General features: G+C 34.9%; 2 protein-coding genes across 2 annotated transcripts; both read left to right on the forward strand.

Annotated features, from left to right (window-relative positions):
* The first annotated feature begins 516 nt into the window (after positions 1 to 516).
* On the forward strand, positions 517 to 1461 carry LOC114742621 (hevamine-A-like). Its single transcript, XM_028930844.1, has one exon. It carries the CDS (start codon positions 517 to 519, stop codon positions 1459 to 1461), a length of 945 nt encoding a protein of 314 aa, XP_028786677.1.
* Positions 1462 to 1762: 301 nt separating this feature from the next.
* LOC114742622 (acidic endochitinase-like) lies at positions 1763 to 7370 on the forward strand. Its single transcript, XM_028930845.1, has 3 exons — positions 1763 to 1766; positions 2368 to 2419; positions 6950 to 7370. The coding sequence occupies exons 1-3, from the start codon at positions 1763 to 1765 to the stop codon at positions 7368 to 7370; spliced, it is 477 nt and encodes a 158-aa protein (XP_028786678.1).
* Positions 7371 to 16933: the final 9563 nt, after the last annotated feature.

A 16933-nucleotide genomic window follows, 5' to 3' on the forward strand; every position in this document is an offset into this window, starting at 1 on the left:
TAACAAATACCAGAACACTTGATTCTTGGGAAACAAGTGATTCTGTATGAATTTTGACATTCAAAACACATGCTGCCAAGCTGTCTTATTCTATATTAATTGATTGATTCTTGAAAAAATGGAATGAGAAATTTGGCAGGAAGAAGGACTAAAACTTGAAAATCATCATTACAGACTCCAAAATTTGTGATTGACCTTCAGGAAATTTTTAAGAATCCATATTAATAGTTCTTGAAACTGGATTGCAGGTCTGCATGCACCTTCAAGGACCTTCAATATTTGATATATACTTCCACCCAATTTTCTCACCCATTTGTTGCTTATAGACCGGCACAACTTAAATTAATATATATATATATATATTTATATTTATATTTCCTTGCCTGAAATTGAGTTAAAAAATAATAGAATTTGACGCTGTTGCCCCTGACCCTAGCCCATTATAAATTGGCTCTTTCTCTTGCTCTTGCAATAAACAAGAAAGCATTGCCTTTTTCTTCTCTCAACCTTACCTCCATGGCTTCGAAAACACAAGCTTTGGTCCTCCTCCTTTGGCCCTTAATGCTCCTCTCTCACTTGAGCTCATCCCAAAGCTGCCCAATTGTCACCTACTGGGGCCAGAATGTGAATGAAGGAGAGTTGGATGCAGCATGCCAAACCGAAAAGTACGAGATCATCAACATAGCATTCATGAACACATTCGGCAATGGCCAAACTCCAGACATAAACCTAGCAGGACACTGTCATTGGTCCTGGGGTGTCCCTTGCACTAAATATGCCTCCCAAATAGCCACTTGCCGAAGCCTGGGCGTCAAAATCTTCCTTTCTCTCGGAGGAGCTTCTGGCTCCTATTCCCTTGCTTCAGCTGAAGAAGCCATACAATTTGCCTCCCACCTGTGGACCTACTACCTCAGTGGCCAAAGCCCAGGTCTCCTAGGACTCGTGGCCTTAGATGGCATTGATTTTGACATCGAACGAGGTACAAACTTGTACTGGGATGTCCTTCTTAAAGAGCTTTACGCATACACCCAGCAAAAGAAGTTTTACTTATCAGCAGCACCACAATGTCGAATCCCAGATTACTACTTAGACACCGCCATCAGAACTAGCCTCTTCGACGACATCTGGGTCAAGTTTTACAACAACACTCCCTGCGAATACACAGATGGAGATACTCAGAAACTTATAAGTTCATGGAACCAGTGGACCACCACCTTCAACGCCACCAAGTTCTATGTCGGCCTCCCGGCGTCTCCTGCTGCAAATGGTAGTGCCGGTGGTTATGTCCCGATCGATGTGCTCAACAAGGAGATTCTTCCGCAGGTAGAAACCTCTCCCAAGTTTGGTGGGGTTATGTTATGGAGTAGGTACTACGATAGTCTGTCGGGATACAGCGATCAGATCGTGTGTAATCCCACTGGAGCTTTTGAAGCTGTGCGTGCGCCATTGGTTGGCAAATGAAATCTGCCTCCGAGGTTCTGTATCGCGTTTTATCGTAGTACTAGTGTGTAACTGCAACCTCTCTAGCTACTATCGTGTATGGACTAAGTTGTGCGGAAGGCTAGTGCCTTCGATCCTTAAGTGACAACTTGATTCTACTCAAATTGTCATCTATAAATAAAAGTTTAATCGATCTTGTGGTTCGTATGATTTTTTTTTTTTTTGCCCAAAATGTTGTTAAGATTTGACTTGAGTGCTTTATAACAAGGTATTGAAAACTACACCTGACTCTGAATAAGTCGAGATAGTGGGTAAAAGGTTAATGGGTAAGTTAGAGTTAAAAGAGGGTCAAAACAGCGAGGAATAAAAAAAATTAAAAATTAATGTAAATTCTAATCATGCCACCAAAAGACTAAATATTAATTTAATATCATAAATCTCTGACAAAATAATCATATACTTACAGTGTCTTTCCATTTTTCCTACAATTCTCTTGATAAATTGACATCACATTATCATATTATTAAAATCACTAAATATTCATTCGAGGAAAATATCAAGATAGAGTTATGACAACAAAATACTCCAATCTACAATCCTTTAGTCATTAAATAATACTCCTCTGGTCCTCTCTATGCGCTAGAGAGAGAAGATTTTTTTGGTCCTATTTATAAGTCACTTCATTAAATTTGCAGTGTGAATGTACTATTTTATCTTTCATTCATTATGGTGTAAGTAGTTATCTTTTTTGAAAAGTGTATATATTAAATATGGATAAAGTTAGAAAATTATTATATTTTAATGGAGAGTTAATGTATTTTAAGGTTTTCTTTGGTTTGTGTGAAATATGTTGAAAGTACCTTATGGTGAAAACATGCCAGGCCAGGCCTGTGTGATGAGGCCTGTTGGCTTGAGCCTGGCCTGCAGCCTGTGAAAGGCCTTTTTTTCAGCTTGAGCCTGGCTTGTGGCCTGTTAAGAGGTTTGTTTTTTTAACAAATTTTAAATACACATAAATCAATTCAAGATTACAATAATTCAACCCAATTTATCTAAAATACAAATAGAAAATATGAAATTATTAAATTAACACAACTTGTAAAACATGTCCCCTTAGGCCCAAAAAAATCAAATATGAAAAATTATTAGAAAACATAATTTTATTCTGGTATAAAAATATCACTTCATCCCATCTCTAGTATAAAAATTAGTGGATGACTAGATCTAGTTTAAAATATTAGACATCCTTAATCCCCTTTATATTTTAAATTTGTCATTTGTTCAAACTAATTTACTAACAAAATGATAGTTGATCCTGTTGTTACACATGGTTGTTTTAAAAAAACGTGTTACATTTATTATAATTTATTTAAATTAATTAAGTAACTGTTATAATAAGAATTAGATTGAGCACACATATATAGAGACTGTATATACGCAATTTTATCTAAATAATTAATACACATTACACACACATCATTGACTATTAATTCATTTTGCAAAGACTAATTTATTAACTTATTTTCTGGCAGCATTTGAAGACTTTTCCTTGTATTCGGCCCAACAAATTAAAAAACAGATGTCCGTTACCAAAATGATTTTGGAGCTATGTAATTCCATTAGCAGCCAATTGATACGTGTTTAACATGAGATGGCGTCATACTACTGGATCTAATTGACACGTCAGCGACACAAATGTGAAGAAAAAGTTCAATAAATAAAAAAGAAGCGAATATGCATATTTCAATTGCGAACTTGTGCCTTGCAGGATCAATTATATAATACAGTCTAAAGCATAACAGGTAAATTATATATATATATATATATATATATCTAACATAATAGGTCAATTATATATATTTTATATAAAATTAATATGAAAAGCATGGATCAAATAAATGAATGATGCTTTTATTTTTTTTTGATGCACTTATGTTTTCTTTCTGTGTTCAAATATGTGTTATTATACATACATCAATTATTTTTATTATAGAGAATGGAAATGAAATGAAGCATGCAATGAGCTCTGGATAACACATTTATGTGGGTGGAGTTTTCTCAATTAACCAATCAGAATAACAGATTCTCTCCTGTCCATTTATAATTTTAACCTAAAAAAAAAAAGGATAACAGGTCCAGGCCACCTGACAGGCCTAACAGACTTATTATCAGGTTTGAGCCTGGCCTGATAAAGCAAACAGGCCTTTTTACAGGCCTAAGCCTCTTCTGACATCTAAATAGACCAGGTCAGGCCATTTATAGGCCATGTCACAGGCCGCCTGACCTATTTTCACCCCTACTTATAAATAGAACCAGAGGAGTAATATTTTTAGCATTAAAATAACTTTAAAAAAAACACACACACAACTTGGTTAACCCACCAAACCGGTCCGGTTAACTGGGTTTCTCCTGAGTTGCAACGGGTAAGGGTGGAAACAGGTCAGGTTAGGCCAAACCTTGCTCTCAACAGTCCAGGCCTATTTTGTAGCCTATTGGCCTGATCCTAGCCTGTAGCCTGTTACAGGCTTATTTTTCAGCCTGAGCCTGGCTTGTGTAAAGGCCTGGCCTGGCTTGAAGCCTGTTAAAAAGCCTATATTTTTAAAAAATTTAAATTATAGTTATATATTTTTTTTAAAAAAGCTTACATAATAATTAATTTTTTAGTATTGTCTTTTATTTAAATTTTAGTATCATAAGTACTATTTTAAATCTTAATTTTAATTTACAAGGAACAAGACTAATTGATAACTAATTGCAACTGTATGTTAAAATTTGGAACAAGACTACGTTTAAGTACATACTAAAAATTAAAATTAAGACAAATAAATAAAGAGAAAAAAACTATTAATTTTACAATGAATAAAGAAGGTATCATAACTTAATTAACATAATACATAAGTTAATTAATTTATACTTGGAACAAAGTTTTTCTTTCCTATTTTATTTATATTTTTAAGATTTAAAGATCACATTATTTATTGATATTATTATTTTAAATTATATTTTTATCTTCACTTGTCAACTAAACTTTAAAATCTAAAGAAGAATTAAGTTATTAACTATATATTAAAATTAAAAAATAAATTAAAAGAGCACATTAACAATAATATCATTAACTAATTTTTTCGTATATTATAATTGTAAATTTTTAACAGATCCAGGCCAGTCTATTAGGCTTAACAGGCCTTTTAAAGAGCCTAGACCTGGCTTGTTTAGTTAAACAGACATTTAAACGGGAATGAGCCTACTTCTTTTGGAAAACAGGCCAGGCCATAGGCCCGTGACAGGCCGCATAGCCTGTTTTCATCCCTAGTAACCGGTCATATCAGTCAACCCACCTGCCAGTTTTTATGACTGACTAGACCGGTCAGGTGACCGTTGGCCAATTTCCAATCTAACCTGGCTTGTGCGGTCGGGAATAGCACTTCATCACACACTTTCACCATCATTTTCTTCCTCAAACCCATCGTCTTTCTTTTCTCTTTTCTCACACCCAAAGTATCTTGTATATACTTGAGTGTTTTTGGTCGTGAAGGCCCATCTATTACAGTATTAAGTGGTTTTCCCCCTTTCAGCGTGACTGCTTGCAAACCGATGAATATTGCAGGAGGCTAGATGAAAGCCAAAAGTCTCAGGCCTTGCTTTGTTGTTGAGGTTAATAAGAGAGAGAAAGAAAATGAGTAAAAAGATGCATCAAAAAGAGAGTTGGAAAATTAAAAAAAAAAAAGGAGCTTTTTAAAAAAATTATTAAAATATTATAAATCTGAAAATTCACACACAAGCTGCTATGTAGGTTTAAATTTGTCCAAATGGAATGTTTTTATCGGTTAGTGTACAGGTGAGCTGGTACCCAGTACCTAAGAATTCCTCAACTTATTCGCCATATGCATTATCTATTTCCCGCATACGCGCCCAGCAAGGGCAAAACTTGTGGCCTCTGGGAATTGATGAACGAAGCAATATCCAAAGGATATCACTTTTGTAAACCAGCTGGCAATAAGACAAAGGCAATTATTAGAAACTATCAAAATAGTGCGTTAGAGGTACGTCCGATTATCACGTTCTCATCGCTCGTTGTTGCTTTATGGTCCTAGAATAGTATCAACAAAAAAGTTTTTCCCTGCAGCACTTTCCCCCAACACACCATTTTCACTGTAGATCTAGATCGTTGGATTTGTAGTAAATGGATAAGATTAATATATACTATCTCCTATCCTTAATATAAAAATTGATTAATTCGAGTATATTAAGGAGGTTTGTTAAGTTGGTTATTTGTAATAACTATGTATTGTCTTTCATAAAATACCCTTACTAACCAAATGTATATATTTGCTTTAATATTTGATGAAACTTTTTAATATGTGCAACTACTATAAAGACTACTTTAAAAAAATAAATAAATATGAAAGATAAAGTAGACTGAGATATATTTATGATCAAATTAAAAGTTAAATCAGCTCTTATATTAAAAACCAGAAATAGTATTTTATAAAAAAAATAGTAGTTACGTTTGAATTGCTAACTGCAAATTTGATGGTTGATTCACGATGAATGTGAAGTGAATGGAAATCGTAGTTGAGACAATCAGTGACTAATTAAGCTTCGTCCTTCATAACGAATAGCTATAAATAGATCTTCCATTCCTCAAGATTTTCTTGCATAGGATTAGGATCAATCTAGCTACTAGAAGGCATACCAGGAAACGTTGTCTTGGATGGATTGATTTTGACATTGAAGGCAGTGAAAACTCGTACCATATGTGATGTTCTCGTGAAAGAGCTTTACGCATACACCCAAAATAAGACTCACCTATTAGCGGCACCACATTGTGACCACATTCTGAAATATTTATAACTCTGAATAACTATGGGTGAGATTATAAGCACACTACTAATTAGCTAGAGGGCAATAAGTCGCTAGATTATAATTTAGAAGATTCCTTCAATAGTGCACATTATGATGCCTTTTCAAGCCTCATAAAACTACATCCACACAATTACCTCAGACATGCATGAGTTTTCTATTTGCCACATCAAATATTACGCACACAAGGTACAGGCATATGGAAACCATGCAATATCCGACCAATTAATTCTTCTTTGAAAAGCATTGCTACCTACAAATGCAGTATAACAAGAAGCAATAATTATGGGGAAAAAAAACCAATTCACACTAATGAGAGGAACCGAACTAAACATAGCAAGCATCCAGGCATGGTCCTCTAGCCAGTTGCTGTTATGTTCCCTGTGTCACATGTTAATCTTCTATCTCACGCGATACTCTCTTATGATATGGGGAATAGGATCAATCTAGCTACCACGTATCCAAAGGTTCTTTAGTCACGGCTAAAACTGAAGACTAAAACATGGAAAAGAATTTATTTGATGTTAAATGACCCTAGCCCTAGCCCTTTATAAATAGGTTGTTTCTGTTGCCTGTTCTAAAAAAAAAAAAAAGGAACATTATCTTTGCTCCAATCACTCCGCATTCATGGTTTCCAATATATACATAGGTTCCATCCTCCTTCTTTGTCCTTACTGCTGTCTCACTTCAGCTCTGCCAAGGAACTAGGAATTGTCGCGTGCTGGGGCCAGAATGTGCGTGAACGAGAGTTGGATGAAGCATGTGCCACCGGGAATTACGAGAAAGTAAACATAGCATTCCTCTGCATCTTCGGCAATGGACAAACTCCAGACATAAACCTGTCGGGACATTGTTCTGAATGCTGGGGTGCCCCTTGCACTAAATATGCCTCCCAAATAGCTTACTGCCAAAGCAAAGACGTCAAAATCTTCCTTTCTCTCAGAGGAGACTCCCGGAGATATTCACTTTCTTCAGGTCAAGACGCCAAACGAGTTGCAGACTACCTCTGGACCAACTTTCTCGGTGGCCATCAGAATAATTCAGAAGGCCTGCTAGGAAACACGGTTTAGATGATATCGCCTTGGGCATCAAACAAGGTGGAACCTGTTATCATGATGATCTTGCCAAGGAGCTTGACTCCTACTGAAAGGTAAAAGATTTTCACCAATCAGCCTCACCAAAATGTGCAATCCCAGATCCATACTTGGACTCAGCCATTGAAACTGCACTCTTCGACCATGTGTGAGTTCTGTTCTACAATAACCCTTCGTGCCAATATTCTCCTTGGAATACTCAGAACCTTATGCACTCGTGGACTGACTTCCCCATCTCCAAGTTATATATTGGCCTGCCGGCATATCCGGCGAAGACTGGCAGGGCTGGTGGCTATATCCCAGCAGACGGGCTAAACCATAAGATTCTTCCACGCATAAAAAGCTCTCCCAATTACGGTGGTGTTATGCTATGGAGCAGGTACTATGATATATATATATATATATATATATATAGATTCTGCGTATAGCGGTAAGATCAAATCGGGTACTACTGTTGGAGCGTTCAATCATGTTGCCAAGATCTAATCAACCTCAAGAGTGCTGTGTTGCCTTTTATCGCTGTCCTATAGCTAGTGTGACTGCAACTTTTCTAGCCACCATCATGTATGGAATAAGCTGTAGGAGGCAAAGTGCCTTCGGTCCTTAAGTGACGACTTGATTATGCTCAAATTATCATTATGAATGCAACTTTAATCATATGTAGCATGTACCAGTCTTCTTTTATATATATAAATTTTTATTTAATTTTTTTTGGTTTCTCCTTCATTAAATTTAGATGTCAAAACTGAAAATAAAGGGAAAAATTTTTAAATGTAACAGTTATTTAGTATTCACATGTATTAATACAATGACTGATACAGAAAGATGAAGCCAAAAGAAAAAAAAAAAAAAGTTCCATATGCATACTCATATCACACATAAATTTAATGTGCAGAAGGATGCTGCCAAAAAAAAGGTTTCACATGCATCCTCATTGCTGTCACCTCACACATACATTTCCCAACCTATAGTGTATATTGATTGTCTTGCTTGCGTGCCTCAATATTTTTAAATGGTATTTACACGTTAGGCAGTCATGTTATTTATGTTATCCTTTGAATGAATGTATAGATATACAAAATTTAATTTAGCAAAATGATAAGGATGATGCTTCTCTCACACACACACACTTCGCAGGACCATGATAGAAATCTGAATTTTTATATTTTATAGAAATAACTATATATGACATATTTTTAAGAGATGAAAAAAATAATATGAAAATGAAATAATTATATAATCTATATAAAAAATTAATTTAATGCTTCAACCTGATGCAGAAGAGAACACTATATATTAAAACCAAATATTATATATATTCCTCAAAATTAAAAATTCGGGGTAACTATTCCTTTATTAATACTCGATGTGCGAAGCAATTATTAAAAATGTGATGTGATGGAAGGAATAGAGATAAACTTAATCAAAGAGGTATGCGATTATAACGTTTGAGCTTTTAATATTCCATGATCAATAATCACCTGTTTGTAGTACCATTATATTTCTTACATCATGAATTTAAACGTGCCACACATATAATTCCATTTCTCCACATCATCATCAGCCGGCAATTGTGTCGTTTTCTTTTGTTTTATTAGGGATATAATTCCATTCTTTCCTTTTCCCTTCCCATTGTTTTTGCTCTTCCTCTTTTTCTAATCATAAAATCAATATTTAAATGGTTTAGATTTTATTTCCCTACAAATTGAAATGTTTTTAATCTTTTTAATGCAACTATTCATATCAAATTTTAGTAGCATAAATTTAATTATTTATTTTTATTTTATAATTTAACATTTGGATAATAATTTGCATTATATGACACATTCATTGCAAAATATGTGTACCGAATCGATGAGTAATGTTAAATTGGATGTAATGCTTGGCTCATCATCATTTAGCAAGTGCACCGCAAAAAGTGATCATTACACACATGATATCTTTTTTTTTTTTGGAATTATTTTTGGTTCTCTTTAAATATGTCCTTAATTAAATAGAGGTATTTTTTAAAAGATCACTTCTTAAAGTTGAAAACACTTATAAAGTAGGAGTAGTTTTCTTAAAAAAATATTGTAAAATATCGTAAAATTCCAAACTCTATAGTATAAAAAAGAGACATAAACTTCTTGGGAAAAAAATGATGTATCTAGAAGCGTAGGAAGACCAAAGATAGACGATCGTGGTTACCTAGCTAGTGGTTACATAGCTTGCGGGGTCCTTGAAGAAAATGGCTACAAAATTCAACATTCATAGCACGTGCTACGTAAAAGTCTTAATATTCTTATAGGGAATAGGATCAATTTAGTTTAATTAATGATGCATTTCCTTGCTTCAACATGAGTTAAAAATAATAGAATTTGACGCTAATGACCCTAGCCCTAGCTAGCCCATTATTATAAATCGGTCGTTTCTGTTGTTCCTGCTAAAACAAGAAAGCACATTGCCGTTGGCTTCTCTCAACCTTTACTTTCATGTCTTCCAAAACACAAGCTCTAGTCCTCCTCCTTTCGCCCTTATTGCTGCTCCCTCACTTGAGCTCATCCCAATACTGCCCAGTTGTTATCTACTGGGGACAGAATGTGAATGAAGGAGAGTTGAGCACAGCATGCGACACCGGAAAGTACAAGATCATCAACATAGCATTTATGAACACATTCGGCAATGGGCAAACTCCAAGTATAGACCTCTCAGGACATTGTTCTGAGTCTTTGGGTGTCCCTTGCACTAAATATGCCTCCCAAATAGCCTATTGCCAAGGCCTAGGCATCAAAATCTTCCTTTCACTAGGAGGAGCCTCTGGTCAATATGGCCTCTCTTCAGCTCAAGACGCCCAGGAGGTTGCAGAATACCTCTGGACCTACTACCTCAGTGGCCAAAGCCCAGGTCTCCTCGGAAAGATGAAATATATATATATATATATACTGTCAGAAATAAACCTATTCAAAAAATTAAATTTTATAATAAATATACATATAAACATACAGATATATATATATATATATACACACACAGATACACACACATATCACCGTGTCATGTAACGGGGGAAGCAATTATGAATCGTGACGCTGCCAAATCAAAGAATCATACATATCTTGCTTGGTCAAAAAAAAAATACATATCTTACTTGACACGAGATTCGATGTGTACCCATCGATAACTCAGGATACGGCCTAATGCATCCCCGCTGGCCTATCACGTGAATCAGCAGAAGGCCCAGTTAACTTAGACGTGGCTCCCACATCGCCCAGTCTCAACAATCGGCTGCATCATATTTATTCATTCTTCACGCGTTCTTCTTCATAAATGAATGATGTGCTTGTTGTTTCAAACAGTTATAAAACGGCAAACAAATAGTATCTCCAGTTTTTAATTTGAGGTTTTGTTTAATTTTTATTTTAATTCTAAATATAAATTCTTAATCTATTTTATCTCTCATATTTATATATTTTTTAAAAATAATTCTTAATGATAGGTATAGCTAATGCACTTAATTAATAAGAATATTTTAGAAAAAACAATATCTATTTATTATAAATAACTAACTTAGCTTATTTTTTTAATCTTTTTAAATAAATCAACTAGTTCTTATAATTAGGACCGAAACTAATATATAGTAGTAATCTTTTGAAAGTGACAATTAAAATAAAAAACGGACAGAGGGAATACACTTTAATTATGTTAGATAAGGAATTAATAGAAATAAATTTAATCAGACATGAAAACCACGTTTAAAGTTTTAATATTATACTCCATGATAAGAAATCTGTCTATATTTGGTTACTCTCCTTTGATATATTGCTGCCGTTTCAAAGCTCCTTTTGAAACGAGAGACACGTACGGCTTCTTGATTGGTACTATGCTCAACATTTGATAGAATGAGTCCCATTTTTCACCATTTGTGACGTGTGTATTTTACTGTGAACAATGCTGCTATCCTTCTGCAATTAAGGTTAATTTTAGTTGTTGACAGATAAGCTGTTGCTTAAATTAAGAGTAGCCATCTTTCTCTCTCTTACGTACGCCCGCGCGCACACATGTTATTAATTTAAACGTGTTATATATGTACGTAGATATCGTCAACCAATCGTGTCAATTTTGCATTCTTCTTAGAGATAAGAATCAATAGGGAATTGCAGCTTTGAAATAATATATTCGTTAACATGTGTGTGCTAAAAATTAATAGGCCGTCTCTCGTTGGTTGCCTCTCGACGGGAGCACAAATCTTTAGAAGAACCACATTTTAAAAAGGGAAAACTAATTTAGAGACCCTTATAATTTACTTCATTTTTGAATCAGGTTCTAAATTTTTTTTTTAATTGGGTACTTTAACTTTCTACTTTTAGAGCTGTTAGTCCCAGTGGTTTAAATCTGTTAAATAAGTATTGACGCGGTTGAGAATTTCTGTTAAAAGGCACGGCCTACTCAATAATAAAAAGCCATGTCTAAAAGCTTCTTCCACCTTGCCAAGCTCTCCTCTCTCTTTTTGCTCAGTCCTCCTCTTATCCCTCATTCTCTCAACCTATAAATCGCTCACAATTTCTTCTCATCTTACCATAACACCTCCCTACGGTCACGTCTCTTTCTCTGTCCAACTTGAGACCATTTGAATCTTCTTTCAATCAATGAGAATTATTTTGCAATTTTGATGGATGCAACCCCATGAAATGTATTGGAGGTCCTTTAACCAAACCAAATACTATTGTCATAGTAAAGCACAAAATAGGACCCAGAATCTTGGCCATGCCATGTAGATGCTTCACAGATCAATGCTTAAGCACAAAAGTAAAGATGCATTGGTTCTAAGAAATTTTCTGATGCCTCTGAAAATTAAGGTGATGATGTTCAAATGGCCAAAAAGTTGTCTGCAAAACAGAAAAACAATTATATTTTTATTCAAGCCCCTGCTTTAGTAATAGAAAAACAGAAAGATCAAGGAAGTAACCAACAACTTCTCCAAAGCTAAACTAGACTAAATGCCCAACAAGGTTTGAGTCATTGCCAAGTCAACCATGGTAACCTTGTCCACTTGCTTGGTTATCCTGTCAAACTGGACTGCCAATCCCTTCTCATCTGTGAATTCATCTCTAGGTACAGTTTCACAATTGTGTCGTTCAAGAATGATAGGGGAGATGTTGATGAATAGCAAAAAGAGAGAGGAGAGCTTGGTCCTGAGGTTGCAATAATGGAAGGAGGCAATGCTAACCAAAAGAGAAGATGATGTTTTTAGAAGTGGCAATCAAGTGGACAGTGCTTTTTAACAAAAATTCTTAACAACGTTAATACTTATTTAACGAATTTAAACTATAGGAACTAACAACTCTAACAGTGAAAAATTAAAGGATCTAACAAAAAAAAATTCAAGGACCTGATTCCAAACTGAGGTAAATTATAAGGAACTCCCTATTAATTTTCCCTTTTAAAAATTAGGAGTTTGGAGACCCAACACTTTACAAGGTTCCCTTTTCAAGAAAACCTATCCAACGTTAGAGGGGTGATCAAAATCTCATAAACTAGAAGATAAAAGAAACACATCCCATCCAGATCACATGTAATACAGAGATCCACCATTTGTTGGTCCCCTATCTGGCTTCTTAGAGTAAAAATCTTGCACCTCTCTAGATTTTATTCTTTATAGTGAAAAGCAGAATCCATCTACCGCACGGGTTCATTGGTTTTTTGAATCACGAGGCTAAGTTCTTGGCAGCTACAAACTTTAACATCATTCATTTCCTTTCCTAATCATACATGTGGAAGGGACAAGTCTTTGACGTTGGCAAAAAACAAAAAACAAAAATGAAAAATAAGTATTTGACGTTAATGACCCTGACCCTAGCTAGCCCATTATAAATTGGCTGATTCTCTTGCTCTTGCAGTAAACAAGAAAGCATTGCCTTTTTCTTCTCTCAACCTTACCTCCATGGCTTCCAAACCACAAGCTTTGGTCCTCCTCCTTTGGCCCTTGTTGCTTCTCTCTCACTTGAGCTCATCCCTAAGCTGCCCAATTGTCACCTACTGGGGCAAGAATGTGAATGAAGGAGAGTTGGATGCAGCATGCCAAACCAAAAAGTACGAGATCATCAACATAGCATTCATGAACACATTCGGCAATGGCCAAACTCCAGACATAAACCTAGCAGGACACTGTCATTGGTCCTGGGGTGTCCCTTGCACTAAATATGCCTCCCAAATAGCCACTTGCCAAAGCCTGGGCGTCAAAATCTTCCTTTCTCTCGGAGGAGCTTCTGGCTCCTATTCCCTTGCTTCAGCTGAAGAAGCCAAACAATTTGCCTCCCACCTGTGGACCTACTACCTCAGTGGCCAAAGCCCAGGTCTCCTAGGACAAGTGGCCTTAGATGGCATTGATTTTGACATCGAAGGAGGTACAAACTTGTACTAGGATGTCCTTCTTAAAGAGCTTTACGCATACACCCAGCAAAAGAAATTTTACTTATCAGCAACACCACAATGTCCAATCCCAGATTACTACTTAAACACAGCCATTACCACCGGCCTCTTCGATTACATCTGGGTCCAGTTCTACAGCAACCCTCCATGCCAATACACTGATGATGGAGACAGTCAAAAACTGATAAATTCATGGAACCAGTGGACCACCACCTTCACTGCCACCAAGTTCTATGTCGGGCTCCCGGCGTCTCCCGCTGGCAATGGCAGTGCCGGTGGTTATGTCCCGATCGATACGCTCAACAACGGGATTCTTCCGCAGGCGAAAACCTCTTCGAAGTTTGGTGGGATTATGTTATGGAGCTATAACTATGACGAAATGTCTGGGTATAGCGATCAGATCATATGCCATGCCTCTCAAGCCTTTAATGTTGTTCGTGCGCCATTGGTTGCCATGATGAAATCTGCGTCGGAGGTTCTGTATCGCCTTTTATCACACTACTAGACTGTGGCTGCAACCTCTCTTGTTGCTCCTATGTATGGAATAAGTTGTAGGAGCAGGCTAGTGACTTGCGTCTTAATTACGTGGCAAACTTGATTAGTTTAATCCTATAATTGTTAGTCTTGTTGCTCCTATGTATGGAATAAGTTGTAGGAGCAGGCTAGTGCCTTGCGTCTTTATTACGTGGCAAACTTGATTAGTTTAATCCTATAATTGTTAGTCTTTAGTTTTTGTTTTTATGGCTGTAATTTTTTTGAAATTGAAAGTCTGGCTCAAATTAAATTAAAATGACTTCAAAATTGACATTTACTATTAACTGTCAAAATTCTAGAAATTGGCAAATTTTAAGTACCAAATTAAAGCCATTAACTACATGCAGTTTGTATAATTAAGCACCAAGCAAGCGATGAAGTTTCCCTTGCCCCCCGGGGGGGAGTTGGCTCAAATTTTTTATTTTGTGTATTTACCAAGGATAATTTCATAAAAAAATGATTTTATAACATACAAAATTATTTGATAGAAAATCATAATTTAAACACATGTTGATAATTTTAAAAAAAAATATGGATCTTCATATTTGTAAATTTGTGTAATATTCTTCCAAATGATTTTTAAAAAATAAAGCAATTACCACCCTCCATTGATTAATGAAGAATAATGTTAGTCGATAAACAAATAAGTTAGTAAATAACACACACACACACACACACACACACACACACACACATATATATATGATGATATCGTATGTAGTTTTGATAAAATGATTATCTGTAATTAAGAATAAATTTACAAACAAATAACATACAAAGACAGATCCTCTGCACTGAGTACTAGCTCATTTGTAATTTTGTTATATTTCTCCCTTCATGTATTTTGCTCATTTGCTTATTTTCTATTTACTTGTTCCAAATACTTGAGTTGCCTAGTAACTGCCTTATTATTTATGTCAAGTTTCATTTCTTTCAGGCTCGTAATTCCTAAATTCCTCTCCGACTACAATTAGAAAATTGTGAGAAAGGACCCCATCCTTGCATTTCTGGCATGCCCATTACTCGGACCCCAACTCCTTCTAATGTGATTTTAATAATAGTACTACTCCAATCCCTAATATAAGACCTAATTAATTAATTTGAGTAGATTAAGAATGTTAGTTGAATTAATTAAGATGATATATGTTTTTCTGAAACACCCTGAGTATCTTTCTTAATTCCTTCCCTCCGTCTCCTATTTGATTATTGTTGAAGGAATATTAATGGGATTAATTTAGAAAAAAAATTAATAGACATGTAAAATAGGTCTTATATACAGACTAATAATAACTCCCTAATTAGCTCTATATTAAGGATAGGAGGAGTATTAGATTGTAAGCAAATCGTGACAACAGAAATAGTAAAATACAGGCCAGGCTTGCATGCTTATTCAGTTAAAAAATTGAAAAAGATAACAGAGTAAAACTAGAGTTGCCTCATTAATGGAAAGCCAGTTTGGTGGTGGGACACGGAATATTAATTGTTATGGTCATTTGAGCTGAGTGATTTTGTATTTTTTTGTGCCAAAAAATTGTTGTTCTTATTGATATGAAAAATTATTACTCGCAATAAATTATGATGGTGGAGTAGGTAGAAAGGAGATGCTATAAGGAAGACGAAAGGGGATGGGGAAAATTATAATTCTCAATAAGGCATTTTTATTTTTATTTTTATTTAATTAATATAAAAATTAAATTTTTTCCTGGAATTCTTAATATTATAACGAGCAAGCTCCAATAATATTTGACCATTGGGTTCGTATTTAAGTTGGCCCATATGCAGAGGCATTCTAATAGGTTCACAATCAGGGCCACAATGCTGAACACCAAAAGAATAAGAAAAACATTAGATTAATAATTAACGAGAAGCAAGGACAATGTTGATTTGAGAATATGCAATTGGTTATTATCTAGCATATTATCATTCATCACGATAAAAATTACACCCTTCAGCCCCCCCAGCCGCCGGACCAACAGCAGCTTCAGTCCCTTTTATAAGATACTCCTCTTGTCCTATTTATAGGGCTGGGAGAAAAGAAAATTTTTGGTCCTATTTTAAGGACATTGAGAAATTTTTTTTGTATGAATATATAATTTTATTTATTATTTATTACTGTATTGACTTTATTTATATAGAGTATATAACGTATATTAAATAAGGATAAAGTTAAAAATTTATTGAATTTTAAATGAGAATTAATGAAGTTTAAGGTTTTTCTTAGTTTGCGTGAAACATATTGAAAATAACTTATAATAAGACCAGAGGAGTATAAATAACTAAATTATGTAGATAAAATTTGGTTAAAATTAGTTAAAAGATACTAAACATGTAAAAAAAATTCCCACTTATTTTCAACATACCCTTATTTTCTTATATATATAAAAAAAAAAAAGACTGGCGAAGGAAGAAGAGTAACAAGAACACGCGGGGGAGTTGCCCACTAATAACATTTCTACCAATATTTTCTTAATACTTATGCAAGAAACATGTATCAAATTAACGCAACATTGCAACATGAAGTGATCATATCCATAAAATGAATTCAATAATTTTGCCAAAGATTCGATGAATGTCCAACAATTCAATGTGTTTGAAAA

Source organism: Neltuma alba, unplaced genomic scaffold, assembly GCF_004799145.2.
Source record: "Neltuma alba isolate B1F8T4 unplaced genomic scaffold, ASM479914v2 tig00003838_pilon, whole genome shotgun sequence".
Taxonomy (NCBI): domain Eukaryota; kingdom Viridiplantae; phylum Streptophyta; class Magnoliopsida; order Fabales; family Fabaceae; genus Neltuma; species Neltuma alba.

Coding starts and splice junctions, on each gene's coding strand:
- LOC114742622 (XM_028930845.1), top strand. Junction 2,420..6,949: donor GGCTTGTGGCCTGTTAAGAG/GTTTGTTTTTTT, acceptor ATATATACATAG/GTTCCATCCTCCTTCTTTGT.
- LOC114742621 (XM_028930844.1), top strand. CDS start 517: ATGGCTTCGAAAACACAAGCTTTGGTCCTCCTCCTTTGGCCCTTAATG.